The sequence below is a fragment of the Puma concolor genome, chromosome C2 (assembly GCF_028749965.1).
Source record: "Puma concolor isolate L17-30 chromosome C2, mPumCon1.1.hap2, whole genome shotgun sequence".
In the NCBI taxonomy this organism is placed as follows: Eukaryota; Metazoa; Chordata; class Mammalia; order Carnivora; family Felidae; genus Puma; species Puma concolor.
Genome location: NC_141675.1, coordinates 64,877,635 through 64,904,730, shown reverse-complemented (window position 1 = coordinate 64,904,730; position 27,096 = coordinate 64,877,635). Strand labels below are relative to the sequence as shown.

At 38.7% G+C, this 27,096-nt stretch overlaps 1 protein-coding gene across 7 annotated transcripts in view; it reads left to right on the top strand.

Moving 5' to 3' along the window:
- PLD1 (phospholipase D1) overlaps positions 1-27,096 on the top strand; it is a 208,849-nt gene that overhangs the window by 118,767 nt on the left and 62,986 nt on the right. For 6 of the 7 annotated variants that reach the window (XM_025914090.2, XM_086674719.1, XM_086674720.1 and 3 more), the window contains 8 exons: positions 1,005-1,086; positions 9,802-9,912; positions 12,035-12,235; positions 13,260-13,473; positions 14,056-14,169; positions 19,232-19,360; positions 20,105-20,223; positions 22,138-22,251. In XM_025914090.2, the coding sequence (XP_025769875.1) occupies positions 1,005-1,086; positions 9,802-9,912; positions 12,035-12,235; positions 13,260-13,473; positions 14,056-14,169; positions 19,232-19,360; positions 20,105-20,223; positions 22,138-22,251 (1,084 nt within the window). The remainder of the gene's footprint in view (positions 1-1,004; positions 1,087-9,801; positions 9,913-12,034; positions 12,236-13,259; positions 13,474-14,055; positions 14,170-19,231; positions 19,361-20,104; positions 20,224-22,137; positions 22,252-27,096) is intronic. The other variant, XM_086674721.1, reaches the window with a different exon arrangement.

Below are 27,096 nucleotides of genomic sequence, written 5' to 3'. Positions count from 1 at the left end.
GCATGTGTGAGTAAGAGAGAGAGAGAAATCATAGTGATCTTTTTTTTTTTTTTTTTTTAATGGCTCAAGGCTGTTGTTCCCAGGTGAAGTTATGTGTGAACTCCTAGCAGAGCTTTCAATGACCCGCCACACTGGAGGAGGAGGATGGTGGCATTTGCGCTAAAATTGCCTTTGCTTCCGATGGCACAATCAGAATTTTATATTTTGTCTTTTGATTGGAGCATTTAGTCTATTTACATTCAGAGTGATTATTGAAAGATATGAATTTAGTGCCATTGTGTTACCTGTAAAGCTGCTGTTTCTGGTGATGTTCTCTGTTCCTTTATTGAAAGATATGAATTTAGTGCCATTGTGTTACCTGTAAAGCTGCTGTTTCTGGTGATGCTCTCTGTTCCTTTCTAGTCTGTTGCTTTTGGTATTTCTTTCCCACTCAAAGAGTCTCCTTTAATATTTCTTGCAGGGCTGGTTTAGTGGTCATGAAGTCCTTTAGTTTTTGTTTGTCTGGGAAACTCTTTGTCTCAGTTTCCATTCTGAATGACAGCCTTGTTGGATAAAGAATCCTTGGCTGCCTATTTTTTCCATCTAGCACGTTGACTATTTCCTGCCACTCCCTCTGACCTGACAGGTTTCTGTGGACAGATCTGCTGCAAGCCTGACCTATCTTCCCTTGTAAGTTAAGGACTTTTTTCCCTTGCTGCTTTCAGGATTCTTTCCTTGTCTGTGCATTTTGTGAATTTGACTATATGATATGTCTAGGTGATGGCTGGCTTTTGTTGAATTTAATGGGAGTTTCCTGTGCTTCTTGGGTTTCGATGCCAGTGATCTTCTCCAGAGTAGGGAAGTTTTCAGTTATGATTTGCTCAGATAAACCTTCTTCCCCCCTTTCTCTCTCTTCTTCTTCTGGGACTCCTATGACATGCATGTTATTACATTTTAAGAAGTCACTGAGTTCTCTAAGTCTACCTTCATTTTACTTTTTAAAACTCTTGCTTTTGTGATTTCAGGCTGAGTCCAGAAATCTTCCTGAAACGCCCCGTGGTTGAAGGAAATCGTTGGAGGTTGGACTGCATTCTTAAACGAAAAGCAGTACGTATTCCAAACCTTGGCTGATGTAATTTTTTCAGTGTTTATTGTTTCTGAAATACCTTTTCTTTTCAAAGCCCTTCATATATAAGCATAGCTTTTTTCTTTAGAGTTTGATAAAAAGTGGAATATTTGTGGTTTTCAAGTTTATTTGTTTCTTTTTTCCTGTTACTCTTGACTGCATAAATATGTTAGCCTAATTCACAGCATGGATTATATCAGGAACTCTAAGTTTTGATTTTTAATCAGTTATAGGCAGTTAATTTTATAGGCAAAAAAACTGTAACAAGATTTTCTCATTGAATAATAAAGTGTGAAATGAAATGTAGCATTTTATTTTTTATTCATTATTCTGCCATTTGATCAAAACACAAAGTCATTAGGAGAATGATTTCATTCAGTTTGGGCCAAGATAATGTAGAAGAATATCAAAAAGAAGGGCAGTAAGAATTGGTGTTGCTTTGGTTCCAGTTTTGAGACAGTTCATGGTAAAAATGTGGAATTGTCTCCTCTCCAGTTGACCCTGTAGATTCTGGGTAAGCATTGAGTGTATTCTTTTTGGTATAAAAAGTAAGTAACTGAAACAGTATAGGCTCATCAATGACTACTTTACATTCTTATTTCTAATGAATGTTTTTATATAGTTGGCTCTCAACCAAGGTAAATTAAGTAAAATTAGAATAGATCTGGATTTGTTATTAAACATGTCCAAATTAGGAAGTGCCAGCTTTTTTTTCTACTATTACTTGAAATTGTCTTAAGCTTTTTTATTCTATCACTTTTTAAATGTTTATTTTTTTTCATTTTTGAGAGAGAGAGAGTGTGTGTGAGAGAGAGTGAGTGCAAGTGGGTAAGCGCAGAGAGAGAGGGAGACACAGAATCCGAAGCAGGCTCCAGGCTCTGAGCCATCAGCACAGAGCCTGACGCGGGGCTCAGACTCACGAACCAGGAGATCATGACCTGAGCCGAAGTCAGACGCTTAAGTGAGCCACGCAGGCACCCCTTTATTATTCTATCATTAAACATTCTAACATAATTTGTAGATCCTGGGTAATTGGGTAAAAACAAGAATTTTTGTTTCTTATAGTTGTGACTCATTTCTTCTTTCCCATTCTCCACGTTCTCTTATTGCTTTCCCCGTTTACCCATCCTCCCTCTTTCAGTGTCTTTCCCCATGCCTTTAAGATTTCTAAAGATAATCCATAGATATAGTCAGACCTCACTAATACTGATGGAAAAAGAAGTTGATAAGCTTTATTTCAGACACATGTTCTGCCAAACAGCATTATTTTCATGGCTAGTCTAATTCATTGCCTCAAAAGAATTCCATTCACAAAATTGGAAATTCTGTCTTCAAAAGCATTATTTGTATGTTCATTAAATAAATAATTCAGCATAAAGTTACTGAGTGTCTCCTAGGAGCCAAGTACTACACTAATTACTAAAGATGCCATGAATGTGAGTAGGACTCCATCCCTGCCCAAGGAAGGCTTGCTGAAGGACTCGTGTCCCAGGTTTAGTCCTAGCCTTATCAAACTTCCTTCTACATATTGAATGAGCTATAGCCTTCTCCACGTTTCTCTCCACGAAACAGCGTTTTTCCCATCTCTCCTCAAGATTCCACTTTAGTTAAGTTGTTCCAGTCTGGCCTAGCAATTGTCAACCATACTAGTAAATCCTCTCTTCATAGTACGTATCCAACACTTTACTGTTGTAGGTTTCAATCAATATGTATTTGTTGAGTGCCTACTATGGGAAGCTCTGGTGGGGAAGTCCCTCACAATATGAGGAATTTAGGGCATTTAGGATGGGCAAAAAAATTTAAATGAAAGGAAGAAGTTTCTAGGTGTAGAAACTGTGGTGAGGAAACATTCCAGAGGCAGGAATTCCCAAGGCTTTGTCAGTCACAGTAAAGTGACAAGGCTAATTACAGCTGAGTGTTAGCGTAAGTACGATGAGGGATCAAGCTGGAAAGGCTGTTGCAGCCAGATGTGGAGGCTTGCGAGCCAAGTCAGTCATTTGGACTTTATGGAAGAAAGTAGGAAGTGACTGGGCAAGGTTCGAGTCTGGTAGAGGAGTCTGGTGATCTGATCAAAATGGTGTATTAGGAAGGTGAGTCTGGCAATGGGAAGAAGTGGAAAGAACTCGGGTTTGATGAGCTAAATTCCAGCTGACTTGAGTGTGAGGTGCCTACAGGACATCTTAGTAAATTCCAGAAAGCTAGCAAATGCCTGAGCAGGGCTTAGGAGAAAGATTCTAAAGATCCTGCAGGCCTGGCCCTCCATGTTGTGTTAGCTCTCATATGTTTGTTTTCCCCCTCATATGTTTGTTTTCCCCTAGGCTACTCTCTAGTTGACTTTTCTTTTTTTTTTTTTAATTTTTTTTTTTAACGTTTTATTTATTTTTGAGACAGGGAGAGACAGAGCATTAACAGGGGAGGGGCAGAGAGAGAGGGAGACACAGAATCTGAAATAGGCTCCAGGCTCTGAGCTGTCAGCACAGAGCCCTGAGCTGTCAGCACAGAGCCCGATGTGGGGCTCGAACTCACGGACCGCGAGATCATGACCTGAGCCGAAGTCGGCCGCTTAACCGACTGAGCCACCCAGGCGCCCCTCTAGTTGACTTTTCTATCACTAGTGTGGGCTTTCTTTGCTTTTATGGCCCATGAACCCCGGTGAGGTCCTAGGTGAACACCATGGCCAAGTAAATACTATTGCCTGATAATGGTGCTTCATTTCAATTCCATCTGCTTTGTGAAACTTGGGATTTTTAAATTGCACGTAATGATTTTAAAAATTTCCTAAGGAGGGGTACCTGGGTGGCTCAGTTGGTTGAGTATCCTACTTGATTTAAGCTCAGGTTATGATCCCAGGGTCATAAGATCGAGCCCTATATCAGTTTTTGAGCTGAGCATAGAGCCTTCTTGGGATTCTCTCCCTCTCCCTCTGGCCCTCTCTCCTGCTCTTGTGCTCGCTCTCTCTCTCTCTCTCTCTCTCTCTCTCTCTCAAAAAAACAACTTCCTAAGGAAATAGTAATATTATTAAATATTAATTTCTTAGTGGTACATTTGGCAGAATTGCTCTTCCTTAATTTAGCTATACCATATTATTTTGGTCATAAATTTTTAATACCCAGATTATTGTAAATTGTTATTTTCTATGCCTACAAACACTGTCTCACCTAAATTATTTAGTTTCTGAAAGCCTCTACTTTCAGAGTACTGGGTTGAAAAAATAACATTTATTCTTACATTAATGGATCCCAGAGATCCACAAGGTTGATTAAAATAAATACATTTTTTTCTTCTATCTCATTGTGTAGATTTGGGGGGAGGAATTTTGTGTCTCTGCCTCATAGCCAGGATACAGGCAAACATCTCTTACAATGGCTGTTTTTATGGAAGAAATACAGTATTTTGTTTCTCTGGTGATAGCCAAACTGGTAATTTCCTATTTCTTTTGCCTTTTGAATAGCAGTGTTATCATTTAAAATAGCATAAGCCAACCTTGACTTAGATGCTGATTATGGCTCAAGTCAGCATCCCAGGGTTTCCCACAGGTCTGCATGGACTGCCCCAAGAGTTGAAATAAAGTGCATCATAGTTATGGCAACTGTATGCATGTACCCAATGTGTATATTTCAACCTTAGAAATATGATGATTCTTTTTTAAAAATTTTTAATGTTTATTTATTTTTGAGAGAGAAACACACGCACAGAGTGCGAGACAGAGAGGGGGGCAGAGAGAGAGAGAGAGACATAAAATCCGAAGCAAGCTGTAGGCTCTGAGCTGTCAGTACAGAGCCCAACACAGGGCTCAAACTCACAAACGGTGAGATCATGACCTGAGCTGAAGCCAGACGATTAACTAACTGAACCGCCCAGGCACCCTAGGAACATGATATTTCTGATGGGACTTGCACTGAAAAAAATCTTCAAATGCAGCCACCTGGAGACCTACAGAAAAGGGTTTAGGTCCTCAGGGGTGATTTTGTTGTGAGGTAGTTTCTTTCTGTCCTGGACCACAAGCCACATTCTAGAGTTGCAATCAGTAATCATTTGGAAGGAAAAGATGTTCAGGTTTGTCAAATGAGATAATCACATCTCCACACAGGAAAACCAAACGGGATCTTATCAAAGTGGTGGGCTAGAAGGGCATGTGTGGGAAAGGAAAAATAGATCTTCAACCTTGAAGACTATGCTTCAAATAGAACTGGTTCAAAAAAAAAAAAAAAAAAAGACAGGAGCATTTGTGCTTTTTCACATTGCTTACATTGAATGGTGAGGATGTGATCTCCTGTCCTTTATTTTTCATTTTCCCCAAATATTGCACACTCTGCAGAAGTCCTTGACAAATGATAAAGTTGGTGACTATCCTGGGGATGCATAAGTTAAGCTGTCTCGAGGCAGGAGACAAACCTGGCTGCATTTAGAAAATATTTTGACCACAGTATTTTGAGTAATCAGAGAGAAAACAATGGACTCAAAAAAGTCTCTTTGATGTCAACTATAACATTTTTTTACTTTTTGTTGTCTTCACATGTATTTTGTATATGTGAAGTTCCTAAAAAGTCCTACTATGTATACTCTTATGTCTGCTCTACTTGATTCAAAACTAATTAGAAAAGAGGTCAGAACTTTCAACTTTTGAAACTCCGGTTTTACGAAGTTTATTCTGTGTTTATAGTGTGACATGTGTTCCATTAACCTTTGGTTTACGTGACTTCAGCAGAGATGAGAAAGATGACATTGTGTAATCCCCTCCAGGCCATTCATTTTTCTACTTGGCCTATTAATACTTTACTTCCTCCTCTGTAATAAAAAGTAATTTCCCCTAGGGTCATGAAAAGGTATTGGTAAAACATTGGATGCTTCAGATGTGTATTTCTTAAATTACAGAGTTCACATCAGTCCTTTTTTCTTTTCTAATTTGGCTTTCATTTTGCACAGTTATTTCTCACATTTTGTGTAAGGCTGCACTATTATGACCGGGAAAATGCCTTCACTGTCAGGAAACATTTTTCCTTTGCCCTTTGTAGTTTAGGGTTTATGATAGTGTTGTAATACTTTGACCAAAAGAAGAGGAATTTATTGCTTTATGATCACAGAAATCTTGTCACTAATTAACTGTTCATTCTGATACAGATATAAGTAAATAATTGTAAACCAGATTACCTAAAATGAACTGTTTTCTTACTTCCTTATTAGTCTTTTGTATATAAGCTAAAAAGACTTAAAAGTCTCTACCCTATTTCCTTTGGAGTTAATTTATTTCAATGAGAAAAGACAAAATATAGAAGAAAATGTAAGGTATTAATAAATGGAGGGTAATAATGTAATCCATTAGTGTTAACATCTCTATTATTTCAAAAAGCCATTAGTTATGCAGGTCAGTAGAAAACTGTAAGAATCAGGCCAGGGTCTGGAACTAGAAGGTAGTATGCTAAGCAAAATTAGAGAAAGACAAATATCATATGACTTCACTCATATGATGACTTTAAGAGACAAAACAGATGAACATAGGGGAAGGGAAGCAAAAATAATATAAAAACAGGGAGGGAGACAAAACATAAGAGACTCTTAAGTATGGAGAACAAACAGAGGGTTACTGGAGGGGTTGTGGGAGGGGGGATGGGCTAAATGGGTAAGGGGCATAAAAGAATCTACTCGTAAAATCATTGTTGCACTATATACTAACTTGGATGTAAATTAAAAAATAAATTAATTAAAAAATAAATAAATAAATAAATAAGAAAAAAAAAAAGAATCAGGCCAGGGTCTAAATTGCAACTACTATCCTTCAAGAATGGTAATTTCATAAGCTGAAGAAGCACAATTTCATTCATTTAAAATAAACGTGACGAAAGATGTCAGGTATAATGTTTTATAATTTGGGTTGCAATTTTGGGTTTTAGACTTTATACTATATCTTTAAATGGGAGGCTATTTTGTGTTACTGTTATTCAGTACCGAATCCTAAAATACCCAAATAGCAGAGTGTATATGAACACTAGAGGGAAAAAATAATGTTCTAGTTTGCATTTAGAGCTCTCCACCAGTGGTTCATTGCAGAGCACTAAGTGACTGAACTATTAGAAGCTAATCTGTTCATGTCTTGCCTACACTTTCACTTCCTTATTTCTTTAGCTGGTCTGTCCTTATGCACTTGGTTGCAGTAATAGTTGCATAATTTTAATTACTAATAAGAAAATTCCAAAAGTCAGCTATTAACCAGAGAAATAGGATGACATATATTTTTTTTTTATCCTATTTTTTTTTCAGGGTCAGAATGCATTTTACTTTTCACATTCAAATTTAAATTTTAGTTAACATACTCTGCAATATTGGTTTCAGGAGTAGAATTTAGTGATTCTTCACTTACATACAATACCCAGTCTCATTACTACAGGTGCCTTCCTTAATATCCATCGCCCATTTGACTTTCCTTAATGCAGCTCAGAACATATATTTAAGTATATTCCTCCAAAAATGTATGCACTTTTCAGATGTTACACCAAGAAATATAGAGTGTAAGTATTTTGAAATTTTTTTGAATGCTTATTTATTTGAGAGAGAGAGAGAGAGAGAGAGAGAGAGAGAGAGAGACAGAGTACAAGCAGGGGAGGGGCAAAGAGAGAGACAGAGACCCAGATTCCAAAACAGGCTCCAGGCTCTGAGCTGTCAGCAGAGCCTGATGTCGGGCTCAAACTCACAAGCCATGAGACCATGACCTGAGCCAAAGTCAGATGCTTCTCCTACTGAGTTACTCAGGCACACCTAGAGTGTTAGTATTTTGAAGGGATGTGTTCTTATAAGGATTTAATGGCCAAAACATGCTTCTTAATATTGGCAGACCAATATTGGGGAACTATATATATATATATATATATATATATATATATATATATGTATATATGTATATATATATATATATGTATATATATATATATATATATGTATATGTGTGTGTGTATATATATATATATATATATATATATATATATATATATATATATAAAATCTGGTGTACTCCAAGATTTTGTACCCTGCAACTTAAAAATATTAACTCCTATGATATTTCATATTTTTATAGTGTTGCAAAAATAACCAATTCTTATAAATTAGTTGCGTTCGACCCAGTTGGCTTCTTAAATTAATGACTCAAATTTCCATTATGAAGTATATCTAATTACCATGGATTGATAATTTAAATTGTAATTAAATTACTCTTTGTCACTATAGTTTATTTCATATGCCAGTATCTCTAATGCTTTATAAAGTACTGTACTGTGTACAAGTTCTTGCCTTTTATCTCTAGGATTTTAAATGCCTAGGTGTAGATACATTATCCAGTATGTATGCAGTATGCTTCAAAATGGCTTCAGAGCTGCTGGATATAGAGAATGCAAATTCAAATGTTGCAAACTGCACAGCAGTAGTGAGGATACAAATCTAAAAAGTAAAAAGGTCATATAAGAAGTGGGGGTAAATAAGATAAGAGTTTCCTGGAGGAATACATTCTTAACTGTATGTTGGTGAGGGGACTGTGTGACTAGACAGGGAGAAGAGGAAGGACATTCAGGTGTGGGCCAATTTAGCTAAAACCTTATCACTATCCAAACTAGAGGAGAAAATACTATTTTTTTTATACTACCAGCTATTAGACATTGTCTTTTTTTTTTTTAGAATATTGCATTTATTTGTTTATTATAAAGTTGATTTATTTATTTTTGAGAGAGAGAGACAGAACATGAGTGAGGGAGGGACAGAGAGAGAGGGAGACACAGAATTCAAAGTAGGCTCCAGGCTCTGAGCTGTCAGCACAGAGCCCAATGCAGGGCTCAAACCTGCGAACTGCAAGATCATGACCTGAGCAGAAGTTGGGCACTTAACCAACTGAACCACCCAGGCACCCCGACATTGTCTTTTTGATAGTTAATACTAATAAAAATATTGTTAACATAGCATGTTCAAGTTTATCAGGTACTTTTGATTTAATTTGACCTTCACAATGGCCTTATTTGTCTTCTTTTAAGTCCAAGGTCTAAGGTTGAATCAATGTTAATTTTGTGCTGCTGCTAAATCTCAGGGATTTTTGAACATTAGAGAAACTTCCAAAGAAGTCATGTCACAAATAGACATTAATGATGTAACTATGAGTTCCAAATGTGAATCACTATATTCATCTCTGAAGATAAATGGTTTTTTTTTTTTTTTACTTAAGTAATTTTTAATAAAGAAAAATTCTATTAAAATACTCCAGAAACATTTAAGGGATATTTAGTGTGATTTATTGCCATCAGAGTTTTTTGTCACTGCTATTTTAACTAATGGAAGTGTAATAAAAACAAACCAAAAACCCTAATCCTGCAACCTGAATCAGGCCAACACTTTCCTTAATGTTGTGTAAGTGTTTGAAAATGTTCACAGGTATAAGACCATCACTTTTCGCTGGTAAGTTTACCATTTCAGCCTTTTCAAATATTGACACTCTGTCTTGGTATGACAAGTCCTAAGAATGGAAGGGAGATACATTTTTGTTATATTTGTATCTTAATATATACTTATGTTTCACCTTCTCGTATTGCATTTTTCATTAAATATCTTATTATACTTGTTTATAGAAGAAACTTTATAATACACAGGCAAGAAAAAGACAAGAAAAAGCATAACCTACTTTCAGAAATTCTCATTCCTCCTTGTGTTCTCTCTTGTGACAGCAAGAGGGGGTGAGAATCTTCATAATGCTCTACAAAGAGGTGGAACTCGCTCTTGGAATCAACAGTGAATACAGCAAGAGGACTTTAATGCGTCTACACCCCAACATAAAGGTAATAGGTTCATCCTTCTGAACAACCTTTCTTCTGTATTATTCTGTAGTCTTTCAGGTGTGCTTTGCTTTGCGCAGTGGTAATTTGTAGAATTCCCTAATGTACAATTTTGAGTGAATAGCATTGGATCCTTCTCAGAAATAAAACAAAAATACTTTCTTATACTTCTGGTATCGATGGGGTCAGCAGAGTTCACATTTCTGTTTCTCCTAACCTGATAATTTAGCCAAGAACACACCTTCTACAATTGTTTCAATACTCAGGAGCTTCGTCAAGTTCCCTTGCTCCTCGTTGAGATTATCCTGGAATGTCTTAGATGTGGTCTCCCTGTGATGTCCCTTGAATGTTCATAGCAACAGAGAGCTCATCTAGGATTTAAAAAGCTTTTTCTTAATAGTGTGTTATATACAAAACTAATTAAAATAAATAAATACAATAAGCAATAAAAAAGAGCAATTTGATATTTACTAAAGACTGAAAAAGCTATCAATAATTATTGCCAAGTCATTGAGATACACCAAGACATATGAATTAATAAATCTCCAACAGGCTTACAGTATATAACAATTATGTGTTTTTATTTGGCTAAAAGAAGATGTTCCATGTAAATACTAATCAAAAGAGAGCAGCAGTGGCTATACTGGTATCAGATGATATTATAATAGAAAAAGTTTATAATATATAAGGAAGGACATTATATATTATTAAAAGTTTTAATGTAGCAAAAAAATACAGCAATTGTAAACATGTACATACCTGATAATGACTATCAAAATATATAAAGCAAACACCGACAGAATTGAAGGACCAAATGGACAATTGTACAATCAATTGTATAATAGTTGGACACTTTAATATCCCAATCTCAATAATGATTTGTATATACATACAGTGGAGTATATTTAAGTCTTAAAAAGAGATGAAATTCTGATATATGCTAAAACATAGGTGAACCTTGAACACCTTATTCTAGATGAAATAAGCCAATCACAAAAAGGCAAATAGTAAGATACTTAGTCAAATTCATAGAGACATAGAATGGTGTTTGCCAGTGGTTTCAGGGAGGAGGGAATGGGAAGTTATTGTTCATTGGATACAGCGTTCCAGTTTTGCAAAATGAAGCGTTCTGGAGATACATAATGGTGATGATTGAACAATATGAATGTATGTAATGCCACTGAACTGTCCATTTAAAAATGGTCAAAATGGTAAATTTTGTGTTACGTGTATTTTACTACACACAACAAATGTAGGTTACTAAGAACTTTAGTAGTCTCCAAAGTTTTTGGAATGCTTTACTTAAAGATATACAAAAATAGGATAGGTCAGTCTGGGATCATCTAAAGAGATTTCTCTTTAGGGGTGCCTGGGTGGCTCAGTCAGTTAAGCCTCCAACTTCAGCTCAGAACAGTTCGTGAGCTCGAGCTCTGTGTCAGGCGCTGTGCTGACAGCTCAGAGCCTGGAGCCTGCTTTGGATTCTCTGTCTCCCTCACTCTCTGCCCCTCTCCCACTTGCATTCTGTCTCTCTGTGTCTCTCAAAAAATAAATGAGCATTAAATTAAAAAAAAAAAAGGGGAATTCTCTTTGAAAGCAGAAGAATAATAACTCCTCAAAATATCTTTCAAATCAAGAGCTGCCAAAGTATGTATATCCCTATATCCGTATGCTTGCAATTTCAACTCAGTGGCTGCCAAAATATCAATATACCTATTAAAAATTTTCTCAGAGGTAGATGTTGGTTAAACATTTTCAGAGTTTTTTGTTGTTTTTAAAATAAGATCAGGTATAGCATAAGCCTTTTAGGTGGAAAAAAGGAATCAGCTCTTACATTACAAAAGGTATTACAGCTTTTACTGAAATATGTGACCACATTTCTAGTTAAATGGCAGCTTCCTCCAAATGTGGTATGGGGCAGGGCTGGTGGGGAGGCTTAAAAAAGTAACCAGGAATCTTCCTCTTGTAAGCACTGAGAATGAAATTAGAAGTTTGGTGTATACAGAGCATATTCTGGTATTTGAATTATAGAAAATGCTATTCAGGGGATGAAACATATATTTTATTATAACATGAAGAACTTTTTAAAAAGTGCATTACTCGTGGGTTTTTTCTTTTCCCTCCCAAGGTGATGAGGCACCCAGATCATGTATCATCCAGCGTGTATCTGTGGGCTCATCATGAGAAAATTGTTGTCATCGACCAGTCAGTGGCTTTTGTGGGTGGGATCGACCTGGCCTATGGAAGGTGGGATGACAACGAACACAGACTCACAGACGTGGGCAGCGTGAAGCGTGTCACTGTAGGACCATCTCTGAGTTCCTTCACAGTAAGTAAATCTCACCTTTATGGAACTGCATAGAAGGGACATGATTTGTATAAGTATGTGTTAATAGCATGACTGATTGATTGGTTCACTGGGGGGCAGCCTATTCCTGGATGGACAGACCTGGTTTCAAAGACCACCTAGCAAGTCTGTAACTTTGCATCTCTTAATCTCTTTCTTCTCTTGTAAGAGAAAACAGATCCAACAGAGCATTTGCCAGCTCATAATTAACTCCTGTTTTCCATTTGAATGAAAGATTCATTTCCTATTTGGAAAAAAAAAATGTTCATAAACAAAAATGTGCATCAGTTGAGCTTTAAGTTAAATAAGCAGCCTTACTACAAGTACCTGCAAAGGTTTTTGAAATCTTCCTACTTAAAAACATGCAAAAATAGGATACATCAGTCTGGAGTCATGGAGGGACTTCTTTTTGAAAGCAGGAGTTTAATAACTTCTCAAAGTACCTTTTAAATCAAGCGCTGCCAAAATACCCATATGGCCATATCCATAAACAGTGCTTAGTGGTTTAACTCTAATGGTTGCCAAAATATCAATACACTCATTAAAAATTTTGATGGTCTCCATTTTATCTTGCTGCTGTATATGCTGGTGACTTTTCTGGAAAAAGTAGAGATTTAGTGAATAAGTAGCAAAAAAAAAAACGGTTGACAGAAAAAGCACTATTCACGTTTATCGGAGGAAGCAATTCAGTAGCTCAATGGTGAATATAGCTCATGTAATTGTATTTGACATAAAAAGGTTAACTGGTATGAAATTTCAAGAATTTAATCTACTGCAGGGGGATGTACAATGGAACGCCTGGTATTCCTTTGCCAGTATTTAAGCAGCTCACAAGAATCCTCCACTGCCCTGTGGCTGACCTCACACATTATTGTGTGTCTATTAGACCATCATGTGTGAACTTTACACGTCAGCTCAACTAGAATTAAAGGGTCACATTGCAGCATATCCTATGAGGTATCTTTTTTCTTTCTTTCTTTCTTTTTTTTTTTAATAACTCTCTCAGGCTGAAACAACAGAGTCCATGGAATCCTTAAGCCTTCAAGATAAAAACAAAGCTAGTAACAATCCGCCCACCCTGAGGAGCGTTGATGATATGGATTCAAAACTGAAAGGAGTAGGAAAATCCAGAAAGTTCTCGAAATTTAGCCTCTACAGACATCTCCACAGGCACCACCTGCACGATGCAGACAGCATCAGCAGCATTGACAGTGCCTCCAGTAAGTCTTCGTCTTTGCTAGAATTTATCTTGATGATGTTCTGTTCTTTCACAGCCGGACACTGTGGACCAGGTTTTAAACCTGTCTTTCTGTAATGGAGTAGTATGAGTAATGCTGAAAGGTGGCTATCACCTATTCAATATCATGCCATTTCGTGGCTTTGTTTGCCTCATTTTAGAACAGAGTTATTGTTGTAGTTGCACAAGTAGTTGTGACAACCACAATTCATACTTCTGATGGTAGCAGGATGTCTAAGCATTTCTAAAATAATGCCAAGTTATAAAGAAAAAAAGAAAAGTATTAAGCATCCTTAACTTCTCATAGAAGAGATTTCCTGTCTCTTCCTAGCCAGAAATATATGAAGTTTTATCTTCAAACATTAGATTTTCTACATCTTGTAAATTTACTGTTCTTTTCAAATTTGTCTTAAAGCTCTACAGTTTTCTGTAGCACAGAATTTGTGACTGGTTTTATAGCCTTGCCTAGTTTTAAAAATGATCGAGCCTGCTTTTCAGGGTAGCAAATTTGATATATATCTATTTCTTTGTTTAAAAAAAAAAAAGAACTCTCAACTTTCTCCAGGTTATTGTAATCACTGTAGAAGTCGTCAGAATTTAATCCATGGTTTAAAACCCCACCTGAAACTCTTTCACTCTTCCAGTAAGTCTGAGCAGGGACTCACTAGACCTAATGTTGGTAAGTGATGTGTGAAGCCGCAGAATGTCCTTAGGCTTCAGCTTTTGCTGCATGAGCAGAGTGAGTGTGTTTCTGGATTGGCTTTCTGTTTGCACAGTTTTTACGCCACATGTATTATTTGAAATTGTTACCTGAGGAGCTTTTGTAAGAACTAGGTATTTGAATAAATAGGGCCTAAAATGTGGTGGTGGGGATGAAGAGGAATTTGGCAACGGATCAGGGGACAAGTAAAGGGACAAGTAATGTTCGTAATGAATGGCAACCATAGTAAAATCATAAGCTAGAGCTTATTGTGTGCAGACTTCCTGTTACTACCCTAAGCACTGGTGGTGCTCGGCCGTAATAGTGTTACAGATTGACTCCCTTTTACAGATGAGGAAACTCAGGGTTAGAGATCAAAAGTAACCTGCACAGTGCTGTTCCAGTTTATCAGCCTTCCAGAGCTCATAATTCAGATTTGTGATTTAGCAAAAATGCAGATTACTACATCATGAGGTTTTGGCTGGATTCCGAGGCCACGATTCTAGGGCACTACTTAGAAGACTTAGCTAGAGCCCAGCTACCGTGGCTGGATATGAGTCACTCACTTGTGGACCCTGGTGTTTCTCAGGGGCTCTGAGGAGGTATGCCAAGCAGGTGGGCCCTGGATACTCCTGTCTCTATTGGTACTTGCTTCAACCAGAAAAATTCTGTGAGTGTGTGTATATATGTTTCTGTGTGTATATATGTTTCAGAAATATATATATACACACACACACATATACACACATATACACACATATACACACATATACACACATACACACACATATATACACATATACACACATACACACACATATATACACATACACACACATATACACATATACACATATATACACATATACACATATATACATATATATATACACACAGAAACATATACACACACACACATACACATATACACACATATACACACACATATATACACATATACACATATATACATATATATACACATACACATACATATATATGTATATATGTGTGTGTGTATATATATATATATATATATATATATATATATATATATATATATATATAAAAGCTCCATGTGAATTTGTGTTGGAAAAAAAAAAAGCAAGGTTCTGCTATTAATGAAAGGAGTTTAAAGAGCACAGCTCTACATTTAAATTATGTAATGATTTAAACATAGTGTCTCATAGGACTTGAAACCTGATTTAAGCACAGAGTAACTCTTCATAAGAAATCTGAAACTGAATATTTGCTTGAGTTAATAACTTCCTTTCCTGAGGCTACAAACTGGGTTAGCTTCTTAGTTCAAATCAGTTTTACTTGAACTCAAAAGACCACGATGACCTGGGCTCCTAGTGAACCTTACTGGCTGTGGACAGAAATTAGCGTGGAGCCATGTGCAAGATCACTATGGGTTAATTAGATAATGCACTAACAGGAGGATCCAAAGAGGGCTCTGTGCTGAGAACAAAGAGCTCCGTGTGGGGCTCCATCTCAAGAATCTTGAGATTGTGACTTGAGCTGAGGTCAGAAGCTTAACTGATTGAGTCACCCAGGTGCCCTGGTAGCTGTTATATCTTAGGACACATGTGGGAAGTGCCAAAAGTGTTTATTTCATCATGTCAGATGTAGGTGTGGAATGAGGTAGATGCATAGAGGTCTATAATTTCTTATTCAAAATTCTAGGGGTCAGATGTGCTTCAGAAATTAGAAGATTGCAGATTTTAGAAAGGTAATGCAATACCTATACTCTATATTATGTTATACTGCTTGCAGGGTCTGGGAAACACCTAAACAGATCATTTATATTTGTGCAACACCAGGTGGGTTAAATAAAGATTATAACTTCTTGTCAGTTCAGGTCAGATTTTGCTAGCAAATGAGCTATGAGAAAACATTTGAATTTTCAGAGCTTTTGGGTTTTGGAATTATGGATAAGAGTTAGTAAATTTTGTGTATAGATTGAATTGGTGGGATAGATCTGTACCTGTAATGGAAGGTTTTGAAGGTCAGGCTGTGACCTTGAACTTCATCTATCAAATGTTGGAGAATCCCTGGTGGGTGAGGAATGGAGGTGGGATTTGGAGAAGACAGGTGGTGGGGAGTGGGTGGAGAGTTAAGGGTGGTGTTTTACTAAGTTACACTACAGACACAGAGAGTCTGACTAGCTTGTCCCAGGAATGAAGTGAATGGGAGAAACTTTTTCCAAAGGAAAAATCTGCAGAATTTCAATAGGATTTGGGAAGTGGTGACTGGGAGGTAGGTGGAGAAGAGAGCAAGGAAAAGAAAGGAGCCAAAGTTGATCCTGAGGTTTGAGCTTGAGTAACTATGAACAGAAACCAGAAATCTCAAGGAAGACTTGATTTTGTGGGAATAATAATGATTCTAGTGTTAAGCACATGGTTTTAAGGCCTGGTGGGACAACTGGGTGGAGAAGGTTGAGGGAGGCTTTGGAAGGGGCTGTGGATCTGAGAGCCAAAGGAGAAGCCAGAGCTCGAAGAGCACATTTAGAAGAAGATTAGGGAGAACTTTGTGAAGGAGGAGGGACTAGGAAAGAAGGTCAAGAAGCGGGGGTTGCAGTAATGGTGTAGGGGATGCAGCCTTGGCAGTCAAGAGACCATGAAAAGAAGAGAGGAAGAAGCAAAGCCAGAAGACATGGGTGAAGGGCAGGAAGACACCCTTTCTATGAACTTTACAGCCTGTGTCTGGGCCACTGAGGGATGAGGATTGCAGAAAACTGGCATAAAACCTATGCCAAAGACAAGGCAGGTGCAATTATGAAATCAGCTGGAAGCCAAATGCAGACTGAGGAGGACCCCTCACATCAGCATGGCTGATGTAAAAAGCCTCTCTTCCTGCTCGTAGGTGCTCATGCACTTCTGGGCAGCAGTCACACTAACTATGAGTCCTTGGCTGTATTGCCTTAATATTTAATTTGTTCTGGGGAAGACTGACTTATTTGGAATAATTTAGGCCATGACTGAAACCAAAAACAAATTTGAATTATGAGCAGGTTGAATCCAATCAGTACCAACACAATTTTCTGAGATGAGAATTTGCTTTGTTTTGTTTTTCTTATCATAACTGATTGTTAGGTGAAAGTTAATTTTTAAACACATGTATGCATATAAATGTTAAGCTTTAGCTTATGTATATATTACCATATATATATATATATATATATATATATATTTTTTTTTTTTTTTTTTTTTTGGAATTTGACCCATGATTTACCTCATTCTTTGTTCCTGTTTCCTTTCTATCTCTCTTTTTTAAAAAAAAATATAAAATGCCATGCTTATTCTAAAGATTTTACAGGTGAGCAAACAGATTGCCAGTACTTTAGCCTTTCAGTCTCAACAGAGCAGGAAAATAAATCACTGGGAGAAGTCAATAGAATGCTATTTTTAACATTATTTAGTTTTGTTAATATTTAGCACTTTTAAGACCTTTTTCTTTTATAGATTATGTCAATAACCATTGAAGGTTAATTATTCAGTTTAAGTTAGAATATTAGCAGTGTGTGTGTGTGTGTGTGTGTGGTGATTGTTTAAAAACCTTTGTTCTGCAAGTACGTATTGATTGCCTACTGAATGCCAGGAGCTACACCACGCAGTGAAGGCACACTCTCCACCCCGAAGAGCTTCCAGACTCGTGGGGAGCATCCATGCACAATTGTGTCACAGAGTCCGAGGTACCAGGGTGTGCAGCTACTGATGGTTCTACGGCAGTGCTAGTGGTAGCCTCACCCTTCTGGGATCTGGGAGGTACCTGTAGGGCAGGTGACAGCTATTGTAGCTCTAGAAAGATGGGGAGTTGAGGATGAGAGGGAGGGAAGGGCATTCCGGACGGGAAGGAATAATGTGCCAACTGTACCAAGGCGTAACAAACCACGCCTGTCGAAACACTGGGAGAAAGGTGGTGTGCACGGGGCCTGGGTTGGGGAAGAACAAGGGCCAGAAAGGGAGATTGGCATCAGTTTGGGAAGAACCTTCTGTGCACACTCAGCTTTTAGGACCTGACTCCCCGTGGGCAGGCAGCAGGTGATCTTAGAATGCTTTTAAGCCAATGGTATGCGTTTTAGAAAGACCATTCTGGGACATGTGGTGGTAGGGGGCTGGTCTGCTCCTCTCACTGGTACGTGCTACCATTTATTCATTCAATGAATAGTTTTGTACCCAGCGTGTTTGTTAAGTGCCTCTTTTGTGCCAAGCGCTGCTTTGTGATTTGTAGCTCTGCTTGTCTTCCTGCTTAGTTGTTTATGTGGCCACCATATCCCATAAATGTACAAACTATTTAAGTCAGAATTAAGTAAAATGGTCCCGACAAAGCTCTTTGTGAAATGCTGCGGTGGGTTGCTGCTTTTGCGCCTTATGTGATCATAAGCTCTGTGTGTTCTTGTGATATTTATTATGGATGTCATTTATGATGTTGGGAGTATGGAATGTTCGAGCCAAAGATCTTAGATGCCATCTAGGCCAAATTCTTCCTTTTACATGTAAAGAATTTCTGACCCAAAAAGACGAAGCTCGGTGTCAGTCAGCTTGACAATCCCAGGGCAGGAACAGGGGCTGTGTGCTGATTTGAGGTTCTTGATTCTGAGATGCAAAAGACAAAATTATGTATTGGGCATGCGCCCTGTTGGTTGAAGAGAGCCAAGGGTATGACTTCTTCATGGCGTCTCCCATTCATGTTTCTCTGCCTGACCTGGCTTTATTGCTCTCTCATAGTCCCTCTCAGCAAGTTCTTTATTCATGGTTAACTTTGTGATCTGTTCTTCAGTCACCTAGTAGATGGGGAGAAGAACGTTGAATTTCATTGTCAAGTAATGAACCTGGTTATAGCCCCCACTACTCACTAATGGTAAACTCGTATGGATTATGAAACCTCACCAGCCCACAGCCTCAGATAGAATGAACACATGCTACCCTAGTTCCAAGGCTTAAAGATAACAGTTCGGAAGTCTCTAGCCATTCAATAAATGAGACGTGAGCCTCCCTCCCTGGGGCCCACCTGAACACAGTCTCTGCTGCCTTCACAGACACCAGCTCCCTCCGCAGTTTACAGACAGGCATGGGAGAGCTCCATGGGGAAACCAGGTTCTGGCATGGAAAAGACTACTGCAATTTTGTCTTCAAAGACTGGGTTCAACTTGATAAACCTTTTGCTGGTGAGTACCATGGTCGTGGGTGGCTGCTTGTGTTTTGTCTTTTACTTGTCAGCATCTCAGCAAGTATGCATGTACAGGATATAATGTCCTTTATTCTGCTTTATTTTGTTTTGAATATTTGGTAAAACTTTGGGGACTATGATCCAGTCATATACACAAGGACATTTCCTTGTAAGTATAATAAGAAAAGAGCATGAAACATAGCTTACTGTTTGAAACCTCCAGGTTCCATCAAGGCATATTTGGGGGGTAATAATCTGTAATTCTGCAAGAGGTGACTTCCTTTGATCTCCTTTTCTGCTTATCATCTTCATCTTCCAGCATTAAAATGACCCATTTTCAGATTATCACTGTGCTTATGTGTCTAAGAGAAGAGAAAGACAGAACTGTATATACAGCCTGAGGTTATTTCAACAGGATTTAGAAGAAAAATGTAATATTAACTACACAGCCTTAGATAATTTACACCAATTCACATCTTGCCTTGACTAGTGATTATGTTGTACTAAGTGAAATGGAAACCTGTTGGGGGAGGAACTTGGGGGACCGTGCTCCTCAATGTAATAGATAGCTATGTTTTTCTTGGCTATAAAGGTATTGTTCTACCCAAGCCAAGTAATATACGCATAGTGAACATTACCATGTTTCCTTTTACATATCATGGTTGGGGTGAGTGCTGGAATCAGATGGCTGTGTCTGTGGCACAGAAGTTAGTGATGATCCTTGCCCGGGGCACCTGGGCAGATTTCATTGACAGGCACTCCACTCCCCGGATGCCATGGCATGACATTGCCTCTGCAGTTCACGGGAAGGCAGCTCGTGACGTAGCACGTCACTTCATCCAGCGCTGGAACTTCACGAAGGTAGGTGGATGGTTTTATCATGATTCAGTCCACGTGAAGAGAAATAGCCTGGAAGAGGAGGAGCCCAGAGGGTTGGCAAGAAGGGGCTGTGGTGGCCCGTCTGCTCTTCAGTGCCCGGTTGCCAGAGCGCCGGGGTCTGTGGGCAAAAGAAAAAGAAAATGTCCCTAAACTTTCACACCACAGGCAATTCGAAGCACGGAGAGATAGATGCTACTTTCAGGGCCTATTGTGATCTTTTTAACATTTTGGATGCTCAGTGTTGATTAAGCATCTGGTTTGGACTGATGGTCACCTAGAAGGCTGTTGTAGGGGGCAAGGGCCTTGTTTGGAGGAAAGAGCTCGAGCTTTCAAGTCCTTCTCGTCCTGGCGTTGTACTGGGTTCATACTGGTCCAGGCTTCTGGAAGGAGATTCTGAGCAAAGGGAAGCAGCGTGAGAAGATAGAGCCATTTTCCTTTTGTCCAGACTGTGACGTCTTTAGTACGCCTTCATTACATAGAGGAAGAACTCAAGTGCCTACCATCCTGGTGTCATTAAGCTTCCATTTTGTTTACTATGAATTATGACAAGGCATTAGCGTCCTTGATAATTTGGGACAAAATTATTTTATCAACAGCTTAGAGTCTCCCCTTATTTTTCATTAACGTGAGCTTTCGTTTACATAAACTTAATAACCTCTTAGAAATAATGGAAATATTTTGAACCAAAATTAAGGGAGCATGAATGAATAAATGAAGGGACATTACTTTTAACCTGCTAGTATCTGTGATTGGTTTGGGGATTTCTGTTGCTTGTATACTCTGTTCCTGGCGGGATAAATTGGTAAGCCCCAAAAAACTTTTTAAAAAGTATACAACCTTAGGGCGCCTGGGTGGCTCAGTTGGTTAAGCGTCCGACTTCGGCTCAGGTCATGATCTCATGGTCCGTGAGTTCGAGCCCTGCGTCGGGCTCTGTGCTGACAGCCCATTTCAGATTCTGTGTCTCCCTCTCTCTCTGCCCCTCCCCTGTTCATACTCTGTTTCTCTCTGTCTCAAAAATAAATAAACGCTAAAAAAAAAAAAAAATTAAAAAAAAAAGTATACAACCTTTATCTCAGAAAATCTTTTTTGGGTACTTACGTTAAAAAGTAATTCAACAAGGTAATTTATTTGGACATTGCTTCTAATAATTCTGAGAAAATGGGAAATAACTGAAGTGCACATCAATAGGAATTTATGACCTATGGTTCTTCTATATAATTTTCTTGTGAAATTATTAAAATATAATATACAGTTATACATTGCTGTGACAGGACAGTAAGAAATCAGTTTACAAAAACCACAACATAGTAAGAAATCAGTTTACAAAAAAAATACAATTTTTGGAATTATATACCTCTATAACTCTAGATGACACTTAGGCTTTCTTTAAAAATATAAAACAGTAGGGGCGCCTGGGTGGCGCAGTCGGTTAAGCGTCCGACTTCAGCCAGGTCACGATCTCGCGGTCCGGGAGTTCGAGCCCCACGTCGGGCTCTGGGCTGATGGCTCAGAGCCTGGAGCCTGTTTCCGATTCTGTGTCTCCCTCTCTCTCTGCCCCTCCCCTGTTCATGCTCTGTCTCTCTCTGTCCCAAAAATAAATAAACGTTGAAAAAAAAAATAAAAAAAAAATAAAAAAAATAAAATAAAACAGTAGATGCCTTACTCCAAAAGGTAAAGGAGGAAGGGAAAAAGGAGTTCTCTGCCACTGGAAAATGGAACGAGCACAAAAATAAATCATCTATTGCCTCTTCAACTAGAAACGTTCACTGTTAACATTTGTCTTTTTCAAATGAATCTTAATTTCTTTTATAATCACAAAAGTAGGGAGGAATGGAGCTATTTTCTCATCTGGATCTTTTTTTTTTTTTTTTTTTTATCTGTTTTTCTTCATTTTAGATAATGAAATCAAAGTATCGGTCCCTTTCGTATCCTTTTCTGCTTCCAAAATCTCAAACAACAGCCCATGAGCTGAAATATCAAGTGCCTGGGTCTGTCCATGCCAATGTACAGGTAAGTCTGGCTTTTCTTTTACACCAAATGCTCCTGGGTAGACTTAACTCTTATTAGATCAAGTGCCTAGTACATTGGCTTCATAGTTTTCAGTGAGTGCCACTCCAAAACATATCTGAATAGGTCTTGTAAAACTTAGTATTATATTTCCTGTTTAAAAATCTATTCCATTTATCCTCTTTTTAGAGCTCTTTTTTTTTTTTAATTTTTTTTCCAACGTTTATTTATTTTTGGGACAGAGAGACACAGAGCATGAACGGGGGAGGGGCAGAGAGAGAGGGAGACACAGAATCGGAAACAGGCTCCAGGCTCTGAGCCATCAGCCCAGAGCCTGACGCGGGGCTCGAACTCACGGACCGCGAGATCGTGACCTGGCTGAAGTCAGAAGCTTAACCGACTGCGCCACCCAGGCGCCCCTAGAGCTCTTTTATAAATATGATCAATGCACATTTTTCCTTCCTCAGCCCGTGTTACATCTGTCACTCGTCTTTTATTCTATACTGTGGGGTGTTCATCATTATATTTACATGTCCATCTTATTTCATCTGTATTATCAGTTTCTTTAGTGACACACTCATGTCCTTTATGCCTCTATTCCTCCCACTGTAGCTGTCATAGAGTCTTACACATGGTAGGTGATTGATAATTTTCTCAGCTGATATAAAACAATCATTAGGAAGCATGTCCCTTATGAGAGTGTCTCACAGAAAGCATATTCATTCTTTTTTTGATTATTTTTTTAATGTTTATTTAATTTTGAGAGGAAGAGAGAGCATGAGCTGGGAGGGGCAGAGAGAGAAGGAGACACAGAATCTGAGGCAGGCTCCAGGCTCTGAGCTGTCCGCACAGAGCCCGATGCGGGGCTTGAACCCGTGAACCGTGAGATCATGACCCGAGCTGAAGTCAGATGCTTAACTGACTGAGCCACGCAGGTGCCCCAAAAGCATGTGCATTCTTAATCTATATAATCTTTCATAAACTGTAAAAACATCAAATGCTCAAAAAAAATTTATATTTCTGTCTTTTTGCTTCTTCTTTTTTTTAATATGTTTGGTATTATCACTGGTGGGTTGCAAAATGACTTAAAAGGGTTAATCAGGGGCGCCTGGGTGGCGCAGTTGGTTAAGCGTCCGACTTCAGCCAGGTCACAATCTCGCGGTCTGTGAGTTCGAGCCCCGCGTCAGGCTCTGGGCTGATGGCTTGGGGCCTGTTTCCGATTCTGTGTCTCCCTCTCTCTCTGCCCCTCCCCCGTTCATGCTCTGTCTCTCTCTGTCCCAAAAATAAATAAAAAACGTTCAAAAGTAAAACTTTAAAAAAAAAAAAGGGTTAATCAATCTGGAATAACTCACCTACTTTTACAAAATATGTTTAAAAGTTTCTTTGTCCTCCATTTATAACATTTGCTATAAAGGGCCTGGTCTTGGTTCCCTCAAAAATGTTTTAAGTTTACATGTAAATGAAGAAATCTTTATGTCACAAGGATTCTAATAAATGTGTTCATAATTGGAAAATGAGGAAATAAATAGCCGTAGAAAAGACCAGTCAAGGAAAGGCTTGTCCTGTAATTCCTCCTGAAGTGACTCTAGCAACCTGACATGCAGTAAACCTGGGACTGATACCAGTTAAGCACCAGGAAGGTGGCTGGTACTTCATATCTAAGAAGCTAATTATAGGTCAGTCTAATTTTAGTTCCCTAATTAACCAAAAGCCTTTTAGAGGCGTTTTTAATAGAACATGGAATTTGCTTATTGGAGTCGCATAATTTTACCATATCCCATCTAGCCATCTCAAACTACAAATTGGAAAATTAAGACCCAGTGGGGCTAGGGGACTTGTCTGGGGTCACCAGCTAGTTGGTTGCCAGTAGAGTCGGAGCTTGAAATGCTGTTATGGTCCATTGTTACCCCAGCTCAAGTAAATGAGATCATCAGGGGCAGAGCTCGGATGGGCCACCTTTGGCATTGCTATTTGTTCAAGGTCATCACTATCAGCATCAAAAGTATTGTTTAAGTAAAGATCCAACAGTCTGCTCCTGGCATCGCTAATGTGGATTTATAGAATCTGGCCATGGACTCTAGTGAATATGATTATATATATGAATGAAATGCCTAAATTAGTTACTTTGTACTATATACAAGTAGAGGTATTTGTATTTAAGAAGTAAAAAGACTTTCAGGCCATAGATCAAATAATAGAACCATCAAAAAGATAAGCCACTTGAGAGAATATTTAGTTATCCCAGGCTATAGGCGACAACTAATTTAAGCTTAGAGGCACAGATATATATATATGCATTCATATGTAAGTTAATGAATATTTTATGAACCTGTTTAATTTTATTCTACTTGGAGGGAAGAATTACCCATGCTATAAGATAAAATAGGAGCCTTCATGTTAAGAAAATAAGATAATTTAAGATTTGAGACGGCATTAAAATTGACTCAGTGATCAACTTATCAAAGTCAGCAGATGCTAATTAAGCATCTGTTAAAAAGGAATTTCTGGGAATTGTACATTTTTGTGATGAGCAAAGGAAGTTTTATCCAATGTTGCATGTACCTACATCTTCTACTATCCCTCGTTAAAGCCCTGTTTTACATATTCTCATCTGGTCCCCCCAGCAAGGTACATAGTTACTCTGCATGGTCTAGTCTATAAAATGTCTCCCTTAAGTCACTTCTCTGCATCACTGGATATGGTGTTAGAGGTGGGGCTGGATCTGTGATATCTCCTGATACGCTTGTATGTTCATCCTCAATCTGCTCTGGTTGGCCTGGACTCAGAAACCTGTAAAGCCAATTGATTTGAAAGGAAGTCCACCAAGACTTACTCATTAACGCATTTATTCAGGCAACATATGTTTATTAAGTGCCATCTGTTTGCACAGTGAAGTCATCAATGCATACTTGAGTGCTGAGGAAGACAAAAGTTCTCTGCCTCTGGAAACATAGTTAGCTGAGGGAGAGAAAGCTGCCACGTGGAAATATTCAGTTAACAATGCTAGGTGTGGCCTAGGACTAAATGCCAGCCTGAGAGTTCGGCAGTAAGAGTGAGAGAACTGTGTGGGTGTCTCCTGTAAGGGATAAGCCTGCCTGCTCATCCATGGGGGAACTGACTGCCGCAGGCCATTTGCTCTTGAAGAGGGAGTGGATGAAGTTGAGGTGGCATAAGGCCAGATTAGGGATGCCCTGGACTACTGACCTGGTTAATTTGGACCCGATCCTGGAGGCATAAATGAACATTGGAACTTATTTTTCATCCAGGGAGAAGCACGATACAGGAATGCTTTATGAAAATTAACTTAGATCAGAATCTTACAAACCCAGTTTTCTCGTGAAATGCTAATAGCTCTTCCACAAAAAAAGATTTCACGGACAGATAAATTTTTGCAGATTTTTCAAACCCAGAATTTCTTAGTGCCTTTGTTATGCTAATATGCAGCATGGAATCACTAGGAATGAATGTGCTGTGAGAAACTTCCCAAGCTAAATTGACAGAGGATCTCTCTCATTTTGTCGCATGTCTATTTCCATCTCTGAACAAACACACTTTGGGACCTAAAGTTTTTACATGGGAAGAACTTAGATTAGAAAGAGAGCGGAAGCAAGGAGACCAGGAAGGAGGCTGTGACTTTCATTCTAGCATCTACAAAGTTTGCATTTATAAATTCGTGTTCCTTTTCTTAAAGAGGACTCCCCCCACAATTTCAAGTGTTAGAACTCACAAAACCTGGGTCTCTACTGGCTGCCAGGAGTTGTTTTTCAGACCTGCCAAAATAAGTTCAATTGTGAAAACAGTGGACGCAGCCAGACAGTGCAACTTTTTGAAGTCAGGAAAGTCTGAGATGACCAAAAACCAAAAAAAAAAGAAAAGAAGTGACCCTGCTCCGTTTCTCCTTTCCCGTAAAGTTCTGACCACGGTGTTGTTTCACTTCACATTTACTGTCTCTAAACGTTATTCATCTTGTCTAGACATTATTGTTTTCAAGTCATGAGTGTATGGAGCTTAGAGGCCAAAGGCAATAATCTGGCTGAATCCCTGGTTTTCCAGAGAACCCAGGAGGGAGCCAGGAGATAGGACCTGGTTGTGAAGTAGGCAACTTGATTTTTTTTTTTAATTGAAAAAAAATTTTTTTAATGTTTATTTATTTTTGATAGAAAGAGAGAGAGGGACACAGAGCAGGAGCGGGGGAGAGGCAGAGAGAGAGGGAGATACAGAATCCAAAGCAGGCTCCAGGTTCTGAGCTGTCCACACAGAGCCTGATGTGGGGCTCGAACCCATGAACTGTGAGATCATGACCTGAGCCAAAGTCAGATGCTTAACTGACTGAACCACCCAGGCACCCCAGCAACTTGATTTTTAAAGGGTTTATTGTCCTATTTCTAGACCCTCCACTCTCTCAGCTATTGTGTGGCAGTGGCCATATAACTCTTACATACTCTTGGTTGAGAAATTTAACACTGTTTAGTAAAGTTCTTTCTTAGGGCTATTCTTTTTAAACTTTTAATTTAATGTTTGTTTCTGAGAGAGAGGGAGAGAAGAGACTGAGCATGAGCAGGGGAGGGGCAGAGAGAGAGGGAGATAGGGAATCTGAAGCACGCTCCCGGCCCTGAGCTGTCAGCACAGAGCCCGATGTGGGGCTCAAACTCGTGAGCTGCGAGAGCATGACCTGAGCCGAAGTTGGATGCTTAACTGACTGAGCCATAGGGCTATTCTTTTTAACAAATTTTAATATGATTTCTAACATAGTTTATTGTTCATAATATAATTTAGAGACCACAAGGTTAATTAACTCAAAGGGAGCAAGGGGCTGGAGCAAGGGGAAGAGGTGGAATCTAGAGTCAG